The sequence below is a fragment of the Osmia lignaria genome, chromosome 3 (assembly GCF_051020975.1).
Source record: "Osmia lignaria lignaria isolate PbOS001 chromosome 3, iyOsmLign1, whole genome shotgun sequence".
NCBI lineage: Eukaryota > Metazoa > Arthropoda > Insecta > Hymenoptera > Megachilidae > Osmia > Osmia lignaria.
In genome coordinates this window covers 4,557,872-4,575,898 of record NC_135034.1, presented here as the reverse complement: position 1 = coordinate 4,575,898, position 18,027 = coordinate 4,557,872, and the positions used below count along the sequence as shown (strand labels likewise).

The 18,027-nt window shown below is 43.7% G+C and overlaps 2 protein-coding genes across 4 annotated transcripts in view; both read right to left on the bottom strand.

The window, feature by feature from the left end:
- Sarm (sterile alpha and armadillo motif) overlaps positions 1-18,027 on the bottom strand; it is a 63,735-nt gene that overhangs the window by 35,683 nt on the left and 10,025 nt on the right. The window lies entirely within an intron of this gene.
- On the bottom strand, positions 970-18,021 carry LOC117605148 (uncharacterized). Its single transcript, XM_076693066.1, has 3 exons — positions 2,347-18,021; positions 1,584-2,286; positions 970-1,514 (listed from the first exon to the last, which is right to left on the bottom strand). Exons 1-3 carry the CDS (start codon positions 2,787-2,789, stop codon positions 1,119-1,121), a joined length of 1,542 nt encoding a protein of 513 aa, XP_076549181.1. The 5' UTR covers positions 2,790-18,021; the 3' UTR covers positions 970-1,118.

Below are 18,027 nucleotides of genomic sequence, written 5' to 3'. Positions count from 1 at the left end.
AGCAATCGACCGCCTCCGGCGCTACCGCGCTTATCCCGCCGCGAAGATGAAAAAAGAAAACACGTTCCGTCGCTTATACCGATCTTTAAAGATCATCTTAATAAATCGCCAATAATTTTCTATACAAGAATGCAAAGATTCTGCGGGTGAATGTATCAGGGAAAAGATAAGCTGATTTTGTTCAGTTTCAAGATCCGTTCGAAATCGGCATGTTTCTTTTCCAAGTGTTGTACAGCCGAAGAGTCTCGGAGCGTGCCAAAAATACAGATGAAAACGAGCGAGTCGGCTGAAAGATTTACTGGCCGGCTGACTAACGTCTCCGCGGTTAATGGTTCAATTGTTCGGATCGCTTGGTGAAATTTACTCTCCGCCGGAGTGTATCGTACGAAGAGGAAGAGCAGGCATCCTCTCGCGTGTCGTTGCCGCGTGAATTTCTCGCATCGCATCGGTCGCGTGACAAATTGCCTCGTTAATTCGATCAACGCGATTCAATTCGTTCGCTTTGATCGTGGCTGACTTTCCCGCTAAAACCGTTCTCGCATTCGCGTTTCCATGCGAAACGAATCGTTCCTCGAAATTTTTCTTCGTCCACAAGAATGAAAGACTTTGTTTTCTTCTGCACTTGGCAAATATCGGTTTCTCTTTGGCCGATCGCGAGGATAAGGATTTGGCAGCGGGGGGCGCAGGTGCGTAATACAACCTTTACGCTCCGATGGAATTTTGCCAAAGTTACGCAAACGCGTTGCCAACATAAGCGAATGTTCAAGTACGATTCGGCTTTGCCAAAACGCGCGAAGAATGGAATCCTCGGCTTTTCAATTATTCGGAATTGAATTGTTCTCGTGTAAAGGCAACTAAATTTCTTTGAAAATCTGATTGAATTTAAAAAATGCATACTTTAGACATAACTGTAGATCGTGAATGGGTCTACAGTTTCCGCCTGCTCCTGCAAATCCTCTTCGTCCTCTTCTTCCTCCTCCATTTCCGCTTCTGCTTCGTAGGATTCCTCTTCTTCGCTCGATTCTTCTAACACCATATCCTCTGCCCCCTCAGGGAAATACTCGTCTATCATTGCCTGAGCTTGCTCGTCGTCTTCGACAACGCAATAAGGCTGGATACTAGCGAACGTCAAGAAAACCTCTTCGCTCATCCTTCGAAGAATCACCACAAAGATCTCGCTTCCCGTTTGGTACTTCATCTTCGACAAGGTTTAATCTTTTGTTCAAACGATAAACGCAAACCGAAGTACTAATCGCGTTGAAGGAAACCTTTTTCTCGAAGTCCTCCGGGCAAGAAGCGATTCGTCTAGCGACGTGCGGTCTGTCGAACTCGAACGCACCGAAATATTCAACCGCATCCGGGAAGAAAGCGCAAGCGTCGCGGAGAACTTCGAATTGTTGAAAACGAAATTTGAAAGCGCAGAAAGGAGGCGGAGGGACTGGTTCGTCGTAAGGGTGCACCATCTCCACGTAGCCGGAGAACAGGGTCGTGTAAACGTGCACTTTGCTTCTGGCCTAAACGAAATTTTCAGTGAGCTGAAGAATTTTTTGTATTCTTAAAATTTCGAATACATGGAAAAGTACTTGAGGAGGCACCCAAACCACAGGGTCCACTCTAGGAAAATCCTCCTCGTCCTCGGGATCAGGTTCGTGAACATACACGTATCTGTTCATGTACGAACTATCAAATTGCGGTGGATGAACTTCGCCGATCAACAACGGGGTTTTACTGGTCAATAAATGAACGAGATACTCCTCGACGTCGTTGATCGCTCTCATTGGACATCTTTTCGTTCCTTTAGGACACTCGAAGGGATAAGGTACGGGCCAATCCGGATGAGGTCGTCTACCTTTCAATCTCATCGCCACGGTTACACCGTCCATTAAACCTGAATGAGGATGTACGAAGCGAAAGAGAAGATAAGTTTCGAATAGAAAGTTCGAAGGGGCAGGAAGTGGCCGTAGATAGAACACACCTGCGATCAGTTCTTTCGTAATTTCGACGTTGCTCTCGACGAACATCTTTTCGATCATCTCTTCGGTGAAACGTATTCGTTGCTCTTCGAGAACGTCGTAGTTCTGTTTGAACAGAACGTTTATCAGTTCGGTGTACGGGGGGCTTTGGTATTTGTCTCGGCGTCTACCCTCCTCGTCCCTGAAGACCCACGGATAGAAAACCAGAGCCGTCTCTTCCGACATTTCGAACATCATTTGTGCCAGGAACGCCTCGTACTTCTCTTGCCTCTCTGCTTCTTCTTTGGCGAGTCGACGCTGCTCGATCGCTTTCCTTGAAATTTTTCAAATTTTCCCAATTTTCCTATCCGCGGTTCGAACTGGAAGAAAATACCTGATTGCTTCTTTTTCCTGCCATTGTGTCTCTTCTTCGGGGGTACGAGTGCTCGGGTGCAGCCTCATTTCCGGTTCCTCGTTCTGTTGGGCTCTTCGAATTTCCTGGATCAATAGTTTCTTCAATTTCGGACAATGCGCGCCGAACATTAGGTTAACCATTTGACCATTCTGAATGAACATCCAGACGGGCTCGCTGTTGCCACGGAATCTCTCGAGATCGGCGATATTATCGTTTTTCACGATCGCGTAGCCGATCGCGTCACCACCGATCTCCAATTTCACGTTTCGTAAGGTGCTGACCATAGCGATACAAGGACCGCACCATTCGGAATAGACGTCAGCTAAAATCAAACCTTCCCGAGCGAGCAATTGGGCCCAGTCTTCCTCTGTCTCTATCTCGGCTTGAAGAGCTACCAATTCTTTCTTCCCAGATCTGGCCATTTTAGAAATGTCTGATTAATCTTTAACCTCTATCGTGGGATCGTCGAAACTTGAAACTGATTGTGGCTTCGAGTGCCATTCGCAGTTACCTTCAAAGATGTCTATGAAAACTGATGGAAATTTGAATTCGCATTCTTTGTCTCATTAGAATATTTTAAAAAATTTGGTAATTGCACGATCTGTACGCTAAGTATCCGTCCGGTATTTAGACCACTGCGAGATGGATCTCCTTGGTACGATGGAACTTGTGCTTGTTTTTTTCCAATCTTGATCCACAGCGTGTATTCCCAGCAGCGACGACGGATGCAAATGACGAGGGCCATATTTAATGACACGAGTTATCTTTGCCGGTAGCCGACGAACGCGGCAAAGGAGAGACCTCGTGTTTCTCGCATCCTGCGGACGTGAAGAGACGAGTGGTGAGAGATCGAGGCCGACGATAAGGTTCGTCGTCGCAACGACGATTCCCTCGTTTAATCTTCCACGTCCCTAATTCGCGGTCTAGCCGTGATAATTAGTCTGCTCGTGATCGTGCAACTACCGCCTCGCCAGTCGATGTAGCGGCGAATTGCTCCAAAATGACTAACGAAGATGCAGAAGCGAGCGTTTCTCCAGGTGAATCATACCCTGGACATTCAACGTATTTTTTTCCCAACTTTTTCTCAGAAGTCTCCGCTCCGGAACGCTTCCCACGTACGTACGCTCGGTACGCTTCCACGCTCGAGGCTGAAGCGTCGAAGAGGCGGTGCCTGGCGATCGCGCGAAATGCAAAACGATGATTCAAGTCGGCCGATCGGTGCAGGAATTATTCATTTTGCTTCGAGAAAGCAGCGACTTGTTTTTTTCGTTTCAGATCTTTTCACGCGAATGCGCCGAACGCATCGCGACGAGAATTGTGCAATTTTCTTCTGCAAACGCGATAAGCGATAATCGGACGCGTCTTTGATGTTGCTCGAAACAGAAGAAACTAATGACGATAATTTTTTTCTCTTCTAATTGCACGCTTGATTTATGATCTTTGCGTAACGTGTTATTACTCGATACAATGTCTTCGAGAAATGTTTAAGCACTTAAGACAGCCGATGTTCTTCAAGGATTTCTTTCAGAAAACAGGAAACGTCACGATTTTCGTTCTCGATAACGTCACATCGTCGCTTCTCAAATTTCGCTTAACACCGCAGACAAATTGAACTCGTATGAACCTTGAAATAAGAAGTGCAACTTTGCGAATTCCCGGTAGTTTTGATGACTCGCTAAAAAATTCAATTTTCTTTCGTGTCTCTTTCTATCTTCCACGTTATTGCACCTTTTTCCTAGTGTCTTCTTCGTCAAGGTTCATCGATACCAAAGTCGCGCGTGCGTTTTCAAGCATTTAGAGGAATTATTTAAAATTATTTATAAACGGCAAGGACGCGTTGACGGTTAGCAAGCAGCAACGATTAGAACGAATCAAGGAAGTAAATACTTCGGTTAAGGAATTCCTAGGAAATCTCTATTTTTCCGCGGTGGCTCTGTTAAATCAAAATCGTCGTCGCGACGTGGTAATTATCTCATCGCGAGAAGACGCGAGTCGGCGGCCTTAATTAGACCAAAGAGAATTTTCCCGCGTGTCCGTGCTCGTAAACATCAATGAAACGACCACGTCAGGATTATGTACACTGTACATTATGATTGTTACTCTCGGCCACGTTCATCGAGCCGTCATTTTCGCGATAATATTCTAGTTCTAACGAAAAATAAACGTTCTCGGCGACATCCTAATTAGCCAGCGTGCAGAAACCTCGTTAACCCTTCAATTGAAACGACAGCAGACTGTTGCGCTTTGTATCAATAATCACCGTCAGACAGGGACTAAACACCTTCATTTGCTGAACACCCATTCTTCAACCTTTTCAGCCACGTCAAGGAAGATTTACAACTTTAAGTTGGTCGATCTAACCAACTCTAAGTCGACGAGATTATTCCTCGCGCGAGTTTCACCCTCGGATCGAGTCAGCAGATGTAACGTTTAGTATTACATCTGTTATGGCATGCAATTATCGGCTGTATCGTTAATTATTTTACCCCGAAGAAATTCGAAAGTTCCCTGTTATTTGAAGCGAGCGACAACCGTTGGTTTACTGCAAATTTGATAGCGACGCGTTATGGTTGCTTGTTAAATGTAAAAGAGGACACGAGCACCAATGGCGGTGCTATAAAGACAAATAATAGCGAAACAAGCCCAACGAGACCTAACTACGCGTATTTGCATCGGTCATTAAGGAAGAACGAGAAACTCTGCTGTCGGCTTAACAAAAGGACACGCGTTGCTTATCGCGGCTCGTGAAAGCGCGTTTTCTTGCATAACGCCATTCGTCTCTTCTGGTTTCCCTTTTTTCTGCACTCGGCTCGACCGTGTTCCCATTTCGAACCGTGTATGTATCTTGCAACGTTCAAGCGAGCTTTCATAACGATATTCGCTTTCGAATTGATCAAACTAATCTAATTATCTAATTACCTAAATATCCCTAAGCTCTTCGGCCCCGTTCTTTTCGATGGTCAGCCCTGTTTGCGTTTTGACGTCAGCGCGGTTATTGATCGTCGAGGATATCCTTAGCTCCGTGCGAGCAAAAGGACTACGCACATTCTCTGCGTATAATTTATCAAAAGTGCAAAGAACAAAGCTTTTCGACCCTGCAACGATTCTGCATCTATTAGAAAGATTACTTGCTGGTCGTTCGCGATTAGTGTCACGTTCTTGGAAAATGTACATTCATTAATCCCGTCTGATGGCGAGGGATGGAGGGAGGGAAAAAATGGTCGCGAATCGATTTCGCGAGGCTGCGATAGCTCGCAGACCTTCGACGACCGCCCACTCTGCTCGGCGCTTACGATCGTAAAACTTAGCAAAATCGCGACGTGATTCATTATTAATGCCGCCATTTCGTAGCGGACTAAGGTGCAGCCACTTGCTTGCACATTTATCTTCGCGATGACGAGTTTCTGGTAAAACGTTCCTCCGACGGTCGATCGGCTCCGAGAAACATCGTTCACCTGGATATCCTTTCAATGGAAACGCATCTTTCATATGTTTTTTCCTCGATATTATTCTGAAACGAGGATTTGCTTTTCTGACTTTTAACAGCCGCTGGGGAATAATTCAGAGAACAAGAGTGTCTACGCGGTTTCTGTCGTAAATTAGCAGGAAGTTTAATAAACATACAGACTTGCTTTTCCAGCGGGCAATTTCTCCGCGGGTACGTTGCCGATCCCCGTACGAAAGCAGGGGCCATTTTCTTTTACTCGGCCAGAAGCCGAGAAACGGGGGATTCCAAGTAACGAAGCTGAGACTTTCCTCGTTTCTCTGAGCAAGTATGTAGAAGTACGGCAAATCGTGTCAAGCGTGCATCGCACGACAATCGCGAGCCTCTGACTCATGCACGCTTTCGATTAGGCTCTCCCTACGCTACTTATAGCGTCGTGCCAAGATTATTAATGCGCTTTGTACGCCACGGGGACATAAACAAATACCGGACACTTCAGTCCGTTCAGAGTGACGCGATAATGATTAGAGGATCGTTAATTGCAGAAGGAAGATTTGCATCGAGCATCGCGCGCATCGTTGACTGCAATTATTTCCACGTGTCGTTGCTTGATGAATGCTTCGGATTTTTCTTTTTTATTCTTCCAGGGTCAATTTCTTTCACTTTGCATCGTGCAGCGAGAAACGTATATCGCTTTACAACGAAACGAGAGAGAATTCCATAGATTCGTTTCGAATTCAGTGGTACGAGTCAACGAAAGACGAGACGCATCTTTTATTTATTTTTCCTCGTTGCTCCGCTTGAAAAACAATCTCGAGCAGTCGCCAGAAACCGGAAAAGCGTCGTCCTTTGCGCGTTTTCTTTTTCCGCGATGCTAGGCGACGCGTTTACACGCAATCGTAATTAACCTGAATCACCTCGCGATCACGGAGCCCACGCTCACCGACTAAGCGACGCCGTTGGTTCGTTACGAGAGGGAAGATGAAGCAGACATGCAGATCGTGTTTTTCTATTATGATTCCGTTCGCGTATTCTAGGCCGAACAAACGCGAGACACGACGCTTTTCGAGGAATCGTCGCGGTTCATCGTCGACCCAGTTCCCATGTCACGCTCTCCTTACCAGTTTCCAGAAAATTTGTAATCGCACACTCGTCGCGCGTTCTGAATTTCATTTAAAAACTCTGAATAGATAAACGTTCTCGTAACAATCGCGGTTTCTCTAAAGCGAGTACCAGAGGAAACAAGAACACACGAATCGTTCGTTCTTGTCTCCAGCAGGAAATTAATGGAGCCCCTTAGAGGATCCTTTGTTCCTATCTAGTTTCTCGATTGAGCAATAAGAAGCACGAGCCAGGCAGTCGACTGGTTCGCGAATTTCTGCTGTTGCTGCTGTTCACGTGGATTGCACACCGCCACGAGGTCCAGCACTTTCATAATTAACTAGCGTAATTTATCTGACCATGTAAGAAGAATAATGAGTAAGCCTGGCTGAAGGGAACGTCGTTTCTACGCTTGATTAATTCGTAAGTTAAATCCTACGACGGGGGTTCACTCGTTTCTAGACAAAAGGATGACGAATACGTATCAGCTGCAAGGAAAATTCACCTATCCTCTCTTACAAAACCAATAAACTAATGTTTCTCTCTGTAAGAATAATAAAAAAGAAAAGCTTTAATTTGTACGATCATTGCTGATTCTATTTTGAAACCTTCGCATAAACGTTCATTCTCCCATTTCTTGTTGCCGCCGTTCCGTCGTCTTTTCCGTGACGAATCTCGCTTGAAATCGCGGATTATTCCTACACGACGATAGCGTGCACGATTTATGAGCTATTAATGGGATCCGGAAGTAATCTGTCTTCTCTCTTAGACGTTCCCCGGCGACTGAAATTAATTATCCTTAACCCCGTATCTTTATCGACGATTCGCAAGCAACCGGTAGTCTCGGTACTCGATTGAAATTACACGATAATTATAGCGTCGGCTTTTATTTTCACCTTTGATCGCTTAGAAATTGATAGTGAATTAAAGAGCGCTCGATTATTACGTTCACGAAGTTCATTAGATAAAAGATGCGTTATCAAAAACTTATCCGTACAGAATTCTGTGTAACCGTAGGAAAAACAAGTTGCCACGGTGAATATTTTTTTTGATGTCAGATTCGGATGGAAACCGTGAAAGGAGTACGCGTGCGAAGGAACGGGTGTGGGTTTCGGTATGCGGCGTGAAATTAGTCGACTATTTGTCATCCTCAAGCTATATTTCGTGCTCATGAATATTCGATCGCGACGAACGACGACCGATGCCCCAACGACTCTGATATCTTAAATCTTCTCGGTAATCGGCTGCTTTCAGGATTTATAAATATCGCGGTCGCGTGGGTCGCCTTCGTTTTTCTTCCTTTTATTCGAAAACACCAAGCGGTTCGATGAAACCAAAGATTCGATTATTAAGGTAATTGCAATTTTCGCACGATTCGGATGCTCGAAATCGCGCGTCGAGCAAGGTGGTTTCCGGTATCGAGTGCAGAGAGGTCGTTTAAGTATAATCGTCGGAAACATCAATTCCCATCAAAGCGTAGGAGACGCATAGTAACACCCACTAGAGCTACCATTCGTTTCTTACGATTGTTGGCATCTCGGTAAGGTGTGTGTAAGGTCAGAGTGCAGTACGCTACTTCCTCCCATTCTTGTTAAACACTGGCTTCTAATTAATTGCGAACGTCCTTCGAAGAGGATGCATGATAAATAGATGATTCCTTGTAATTTTAGGTTTTTTCCTTATCCCTGATTCTCACGAGATACGGAGAATGTTTCCAAATGATGATAAAGCGAGGCGTGGTATTAGCATCTCAATGGAAACCGAACCGAACTAGGTGCATGAACGAGCTTAAGACCCATAATAAATAACTGATTGATCTCCATATTATAAAACATAGAACATAAGGAATCCTGTGCAACGAATGAATCATCGTTTACAAAAAGAAATACCGTTTAACTAATTAGTAAAGAATTATCTTATTAACCTGTTCACAATAGCCTATGATTTTCTTAATTCCTAGTTTCCTTGGTCAACAGCTTCGGAAGTCTATAATTCTCATCGATAGCTGATAAGCTATCATTTTCATGCAATTTTCTCAAACGTTATTGCACGCTTATTCAAATCTTTTCTTGGTATAATCACTGATAGATAGAGAAATGCATCATTTTTATTTGCAAACCTTTCACTTTGCAAATGCCACTTGCGATGTTAATTAAAATTTCATTAATCAATATTTATCACACCTCTTACATCTCGTAAGCTTCCATCGACAAGTTCCTAACAATTTACCTAATCTTTTACGAAAATCAACGTTTCGTTTGAAAGATGTCTCTTCAGGGTATTAAACGTTCAACGGAATTGAATTATTCCTCTTTCCCGGAAGGAGGATATTCGCGTCGTTCCGCAAACCTGGAGGTGCAAATAAGCAACAGGAGCATCGATGAAGTTACAAAGGACGGTGGTCCAGAATGGCGTTGCTCGAAAGGACATCCGGCAAAGGTGGCGTGAAAAGGGTGGAGCGCGGTTTAAGTGGCAGCAAGATATTCGGCAAATAAATCATTCCACCTTCGTAAATCTCAGTGCCGGCCAAGAATCGGACTATTCTTAACAGCACCACTGTGTCTCGTTACTTCGACGAGTTTTATTTACGATGTTAACGCCGTAAAACAGGCTGCAAAAAGGAATTCCTTTCGACTCTATCGAAAATCATCCTTGATGTTTTCCCTTCTGTTTTTTTTTTCTTAGGGTCAGAGTTGCTCGGTTTACAAAGCTTTCTGATGACAACGCCATTGCGTAACAACGCGACAATTGAGCGAGATCATGAATTATGACAACGTCAACGAAATCGAGGCCAGACATCAATTTCGTGTTCGCAGAACGCGTTCTAATTGCAAGACAAACACGACGCGTTTCAGACGATGTGACACATGATCATTGTTGAAAAGGAATCGCGATAAAACGGGGGGAAGGAAAAATTAGCTATATTGTCAGGTTTAATTTGCGCTGTATTCAACGAGAACTTTCTGATCTTGACGAATTCATTCGAAACGTCGAGATTCAAGGACCCGATATTAATGATCAACAACAAACGCATCGAAAATAGAAGCGTTAAGATGAATTCGTAGAAAATGGAAATCTAAAGTTTGGTAATTTCTTGGTAAAAGAAATTCCGACGAGAAGCTTGAAAGAGTGTTTAATTCTTGGTAAAGTGTGTCACTATGGACGACAAAGTTCCCAGTTCCTCTCGAGTGTGGCTGATTGTGAAACTTTATTTATGACCTTGCCAGCAGATGCTGCCCGTAGGTGTACGGTCCAGCAGCAACGGTAAATTGCAACGAGAGTGCACCGGTGTTCATTGTTGCAGCAACAACAATACCGACTCGAGCCACGTGTCCTTGCATCGTGCGACAGAGAGAAATAAAAATCAGAATAGCAGGATTCGCCATCGAAATTGTTAACCTTAATAACGAGCCGCTAATCATTCGCTAATTAAACACCAGAGAGCTATTTCAGAATTTTCATTTTGTTTCAGAGATACTTTATACAACGCCACTTGATTGGACTTACAAGTGTTACACGTTGAATCATTGTAGAAAAATACTTGTATATTTGCATAAACTTGCTACGTCTACTGATTATAAACAGGAGAAGCGTGTCTGGTATCAGTCCAGGCGTCAATGTAATTGGGTCACGGTGGTGGGTGTACAAAAGCTAGTGATTAAGGTTAATACCGTTAAATCCTGGTTATTTACTTTTCCTTTTTCGCGTGTCTGCTGATTCACGCCTCGTGTCGCGAGAATGCGATTAAAGAAACGTCTCGTTCAAAATTTCTTCGGTCAATCTTCGCGCGGACGTTGATAAATAGTAATAGCACATAACGACAAGAGACAAGTACTTATTTACATATTAATAGAGAACATTTACCGCTTCGATTCGAAGACCTTCGATTAGCAGGAATGCAAATTGAGAATTGCTGTGGTAATCAAACTGAATATCCATGAAACTCGTGCTATTTTCCATTGTGAAATTTCGTATCAACCGTATCAAGGTTATTGAACCGGGAATCGATGAATTTCGAAAACCCGGGGTCGAAATACCGCGAATCATAGTGTTTGCGAAATCGTCTAGTCGAAAAAAGCACGCGTTCCTCGATCTTTAACTATGGAAATTTCACGAATACCATTCCTGACTCTAGCTTCCTCTTATTTATGTAGGAAGCAAAGTATGCAAAGGTGTACAACGAGTACGAAGCACGTATTGAATTAATGAGTAACTGGAACCGAATGTCTATAAATCAACAAAAGGTGTTGAAAGGAACGTACGAAGAGAAACACGAGAATCGGAGGCAAATTAACGCGTTAAACGATCAAGATTTCGAATCGATCTCCAACATTTCTCATCGGTCAGATACACAAACTATTGTTCTAAACGATGGATTAATTTGAATTTCGCTCTATAAATAGCGACTGCGGATCGGATTTAGAGAAAACCTATGCGCCAACAACGATCCTCCGTGTGTTTCATGTATGAAACACGTTGCATAACGCGACGCTTCAAGGTTTGTGTTACGCTTTTGCTTGGACGCTCGTTAGCGTACGAGAACAAAGCGAACAACGGAGTTCAGACGGCCATTTCCGGCCTGTAACGCGTCCCCTGTCAGCCTTTTGTTCCTTTTTTTTTTTTTTTTTTTTCACTGGACACGCTTAATTTATAACTAATTCTCGCGGTATTGTTCGTCGCGTTTCAACGATCTGCCTATCGAAACAACGAGACGATCCATCGCATTGTGATGTTGAACGAGCGATTTAACGATGAATACAGGTTTTTCAGTCTCTTTGCTGCTGATTCTCCCGCTCGTGACCGTTTCGGTGGTAGAAGTATTCGCGATATGTTTCAGCGTAGGTCGGCTCGCAGAAATACGAACGGCCACTTAATAACTATAAAATTATGTATTTATTGCATAAGCGAGAGCACCGATACGACGTGGCTTCAAAGACCTTTAACTGACTAAATGGCACCTCGTATTAGCCCACTTTGTGCCACCTTTAAACCTCGTAAACGTCCATTAGATATTACGCACGTAATACGGTATCTGACGACGTGGGCTGAGAATGCGGGAGAAGGAGACGTGCCTCTGGCATTGTCTACATAAACGATGCTAAGACGATTTCGTTGTAGATCACCCATAAAAATGATATCGTCGAACCGACGCGACGCAACGATCGCGTCGGATGTTCGCGTCTGAAATTGAAACTATTCGAACAGGTGAAATAGTTGCAGGTTTGTCGAGGATGTTTGACTAATCAACTAGCTTCCACTTTCGATCGTTAATTTCGTTTCGAACAACGGACGGATAATCGCGCTTTCTCGGCTGGAAACGTGTTATTTACCGAGTTATTATGCAAAACAGCGAGACACGCGTCGAATGGAAAATACTCTGTTTAAGTAAACGAAACGCATTCCTACACGGTAGCTCGCAATCGAAGCGACGCGATAATTATCCTGGATAACCTCGTCAGTTTATATCAAGATCCTCGGCTTCGAGTCTATTTCAATACTCTTAATGAGCGACGACATTTGCATATACTTATTAAACAGAATGGATTTCTGTGAGTTTCACGTTCGAACGCGACGAATTCGGAGCATAAAATGCAAGCGCCGCTTTATATTTTATTTAATTCTTTGATTTTTTATCATTTATACAAATATTTTCTTCTATAATTAATATTTCATAATTTTTATGCGCCGAAATTTTGATTGCGAATCGGCAGCCTCGCTGCGCGTTATGCAATTCTCAAGGAGGCAGATATTTCAGAACGATCTCAAACGAGATGTCTATCTTCATCGCAACGAATCAACATTTTTTCACCCAACGGTACGCGCGATCTCCGAAACCTTTTAACAATTTTCGAGGCCACCAATCGAACATTTTCTCGCGTATTCGCGGCTGAATTAATTCGGACAGCTGTCCTCGATACGACATCGCGGTTCTCCTCGTTTTATCGAATTCTCGTAAGGAATTTAACTTCTCGGAATAAAATTTGATGGCGAATCGTCTGACGCAAGCAGAGACAATCGCAAGAAAACTAACGAGACGTTTATGAATCATGCTCGCCGGTTTTCCTCGTTACAAGGGAATTGACATTTTTTCGAGCGGCTCTCTCTGATGTTTCGCGAGGCTCATCAAGCTGAAAACGATGGGCGAATCCGGGACCCGGGGACGGCTGCATCACCGTTTAATTGGACGATGCAAGGGGAAACGAGGTCGGCTGGTAATGAACGCAAAAAGAGAAATTCGGGTCGGCATTGTACCTCGCTTTGTCAAAATAACAGGAAATAGAGCCGAGTTTCTGCAATTTCACCTCTTAGTTTACTCGAGAGAAAAGAACGGAAAGATTCCTGCCGATACATTTTATCAGGCGACGAATAACTTGACAACACATCGAAAGGCGAATTTTACGATTCGATCGAGCCGGTTGAGCAACCGCGAACGGTAGTCGCGACTCGAATTTCACGACTGCAGAAACCACGTAAAGTCAGCCTCCTGGTCACAAGCTACACGAGGGAATAAACCATTTTTACGATCGCGCCTTGTCGACGCCGCGAGGACAAAATACTCGTAACGGTGCTCGTGAAATACGCAAAAAATCGTCGAGACGTTTGTTTGGAAAGAGAGGAGAATTTTGAAATCAGCGAAGATCGCAATTAATAGGTGGTAGGGAAGATGGTGGATGAATTCGAAATTAGACTTGCAAAACATCCACCGTGTCAGACGGTGCGTGTGCAGCAGGCCCGCTTCTATTAGCAAGTCAGATTCCAGAATGGAGGCTCGGTTATCGCGGAAAATCGTACGGTTTATTTGCATCGAGGATTTTCCAGCGGGAAAATAATCTGGATCGGTGATAAACTCGTTATTCCGAGAATTAGGACTCTATTTTCGCGTCGAACTACCGTGCTTCGATAAATAAGCGAAATTTCGCCTTGTACTTTGCGTTCTTCCATTATAGTCGAGGATAGATCCTCAAACCTCAAGGTAATTGCGCGTCAGGGGGTGAATCTAGAATCTAACAAGGGAACATCGGGGACTGATACACTCCGATTTTGATGAAACTTTTTTTTTTAAATCATCCTTTTTACAAAATTGAATTCCCCCTCCCCCTGCGTTTTGAAAAACTTTACGCAGCTTTATAGACCTCAAGAAACGGTATAACTTTAATTTCAACTATTTTTCGATATCTTTTGTTGTTTACGATTTATAAGCACGTATATAGAAAGGGCGGTTCGGATAAAAGGGTTGATATCTCCCTCAAAGTGAAATCAGTTATTACAGTGAAAACAGCGAATTACAGTTATCTTCATAAACAGGTCTAATAAATATTTATGCAAAGTTTCATCAAAATCGGAGTGTATCAGTCCCCGATGTTCCCTTGTAAGAGGCTAAATACGAGAATTTTCTTTTAAAATAAAGAATTTCCTTTTTTCTGTATTTCACTCGAGTATCACGTGCTTTCGTAGTGACCAAGTTTATTCAATGACGAGGATGAGGTCTCTCCTCAAACGTACAATCTTAATCCTTATTTATTCAAAAACAAAGCTTTCCAGTTTAGACACGTTTCTATCTAACAGAGGAGAATTGCGAGATGCGTTAAAGCTATTTGAACGAGACAGAATCTAAAATAAATATTTTTCTCGATTCTATCCTAGCTGTCTACCGAAGTTAATCTTTAGTGTCTCTAATCCATCGAGAGGAGACAACTTGAACCGGAAGCTGTAACGGTGCAGTTATGCCCACGTGCGAAAAGTTCCCTCGAATGTCGCAATCGAGAAGTCGAAAGAGTAACGGTGGAAGCGGTCGTTGAAGTCGCCCTTTAAATAGACGGTGCCGCCTTTTCTCGTCGTGGGACGCCGTCTATTTCAGGACTACTCGCAGTCTCGAAATAAAATCCATGATTCATGCCCCTTTGTTTGGTGTAGGTGGTCGGCAACAACACGCGATTCCCTCTATCGTGGCACGGTTATGCATTCGCGTACACGTGTTTCCGGTACAACCAGCAACAATAAGGAACTCGGTCAGACGATGCTCGCGGTAAAAGGATGAAACACCCTTCGGAGATCCTATTTTACCGCGAAGTTAATTTTCAAATTTCGAATCTCCTGTTTACACGAACCTATTTCTTAAGTCCGACTTGTGCCCGGTTATTGAACGCATTCGATACGATCGATCTTGCGTTCACTATTTCCATATGCATCGATATTAAGGTGACACCCCTTAAGCGTATCTAAAGGAAGGAAAAGTCGAGGGAACCGGTTGGAACGATCGAAAAAAAATGACACGTGCGCAACGCACGACTGTCGCTTAATTACAATGCAGATTGCAATCGCGACTGCATAGAATGCATTCTACTTTCTGAAACGATTGCATGGTTATCAATGGAATTTTCAACAGTTTTACCGTTCAAGTGAAATATAATATCGCGAACGATGTCTGACTAATCCCGGAAACGTTTCGTTTGCTTTCGACCGATCACTTCCGGCGGCGGGCCAGCTCGTGTTTTCGTGAAACGATAATCCTAGGAGCGACGACCTTTTTTATCACCCCGAGGAGCAAAGTTTAATCGTTATCTTGGCTCCAGTTCGAAAGAAGAGAGATAAAGATCGTTTCGAAGGGGAAAATCGAGGAGGGATCGCGTTTAATTCGCGTCCGGTCGCCCACGCGATTCGCGTGTCGCGAAGTAAAGGGAAGCAAAGCGACGCGACGGTGAACGGAAAGAGAAAGAGAACGGTGTACACGTTTTCATTCATGCGCGACCCACTGAAATTTCATTCAACGATCGAGCTTTGCAACGAACCTTCAATAATACCGGTCTGCCTTTCTCTTCTGCCCTCGGAACCTGTCGCCGCGAACGGGTTTCACTGATTTTCCTCGTTAAATCTCGTTGACACGCATTTTACGCTCGAATTCAGACACCCGACGTCATTCGAAACGTTTCCAAGCAACGGTTCATTCATCGGAATCAAAGGAAAGATCGTTAGAATCTTTTCAAACGTTATCTGAAAGAAGGCTGTGGTGTTGAAAATTTTCTATTAGAACGCGAAATTCGAACGATCATTTGGAGAAATCGCGAACACCAGTCGATTTCTCGTTTCTCGAGCCGGAGCTGACTCAACGCACGTTCCCCGTGTGCAAAGATAAGCCAGTAGAAATGGATTAATATGGTGCAACGTGCACCGTGTCCTGTTACCAAACAACCGGTCACCGATAATGCAACAGTATTCTAAAACGAACCGCAGACGGTCGTGGTTCTTAATCAACGGGACTATAAATACGAGGTCTTTTATTTGGACCCGTTGTAATTTACGCAAAGCGGATTACGTGAGAAACAACTGATACTTGTTCGATTTCCACGGGAACGATACGATCGAACGATGGAATGACAGGAATTTCCTGATTGTGAAACCGAACCGCGATGGAAGATCCGCGAACGCGATACCCTCGAGTTCCGCTAAAAAGAAGAGTCACTTTGCCACCGATAAATCAGATCGTATCGGCTGTCGAACAGATTGCAATGATGTAACATCGAGGGACAGTCTGGTCGAGGAGCATCTCGAAAGCGGTACCATCTTCGCTTATCCTCTTGTTAGCGGCACGAGCGAGAAATGAAGTCGTAACACTCGAACAACACTCCAAGGAATCCATGTTTTTCCTTACATCACCGTTTATGCAACCGATTGCAATCGGAAACAAACGATCCGATGATTTCGTAATCGCAAATTCAAGATTGTTTCGAGTCTAACTCGAAAATGGAAAATTGTTAGAAAAATTGTTTGAAAAATGAAACAGTGGGATCGATTCTAAACGATCCACAAGATACGCAGCGAGAAAATGACTCGACTATTGTTAGAGTCTAATACAAAGATATTACGCGGTAACCCCGCGGGAATGCATTAGTTGATAGAAGCCAGCCTCGATTCTTATAAATAATTCAACGCGAAGCGAGCGGATCTTTTATAGTTTAAGGTGGAAAAGAAGACTCGGCTGACAAGTGGTGGAAAATAAAAATAGTACCGCTCTCAGTCGGCCAAGGCTGCGGCTCGTGGGTGGATGCACAAATCAGATTTTTGATTGATCTTTCATTATCTATCAACGTCGCGTTAATCGTTCTGGCTCGTGGAACAAAGACTGGACGCCTCGTAACTCATTTTCCAACAGTGAGAGGTGCAATCGTTTACCATTATTTTGAATGATATTTTCACTTAATTGCGAAGTAAATAAAATGAAAATACGATGCTGTGTCAAGGCTAAACGATTGCCGAGTGTGGGCGAAGAAGCACACCGTTGCACCGGCTGGAAAACACGTCAGATCGAACGTTCGAATGATACACTAGCCGTCAGGCTAGTTCGATTAGCATAATATTGACTACGATTTAGAATCGACTGATCGTTGATTCGGTCGACGACGCAATTGCTGGACTACGTTCGACTATTCCTTGCCTGATTATAGTCACGCATTTTCCACTTGCCGTCACGCCACTTTAAGCGCACGGAATTCACAGAAATCGTTCGAGGGGAATAATTGAACTTACCGAGATTAAAGCAGGTCACGGAGGACGTTAGAATATCAAAACAGGAATAGTCGACGAGTGGAGGCGTTAAGGACATTCCAAGGTCAAGAGTGTTTCTGCAAACAACACTCGACACGCATCTAATATGTCCTCCAGAGAATAATTTTTCTGTTTCGCTTTAAATATAACTGCCAGCTGCACGAATGCAACGAAATACAAATGGTTAGTTGTACGCTATGGAATGTTCGATTACGCAGCTGAAACGAGACAAGAAACACGCGAAAGAGCATTATCCTCGAGTTACAAATGCGAAACGTTCTGATAAGCAGCTTGCAGACGCGAACGACACCGATAGTTCTCGAGCAAAGGTGAAAGGAAACTGGATTTAAGCTTGTACAGAATGGAACCGGTTTCGATTCGTTTCGAACCATCAGAAAGAAGTTTCCCGAAAGGAAATGCGTGTACGAATAACAAAGAACCAGCATGGTGGCTCGAATTAATTTTAACCCCCATAGCGAGGAGTTCATTTGCATTTTTTTAATTTGACAGTTTTAATATTAACTTTAATATTATTCGTGCAGAAGATGAATTTAAAGAAAGGACGGACGTAC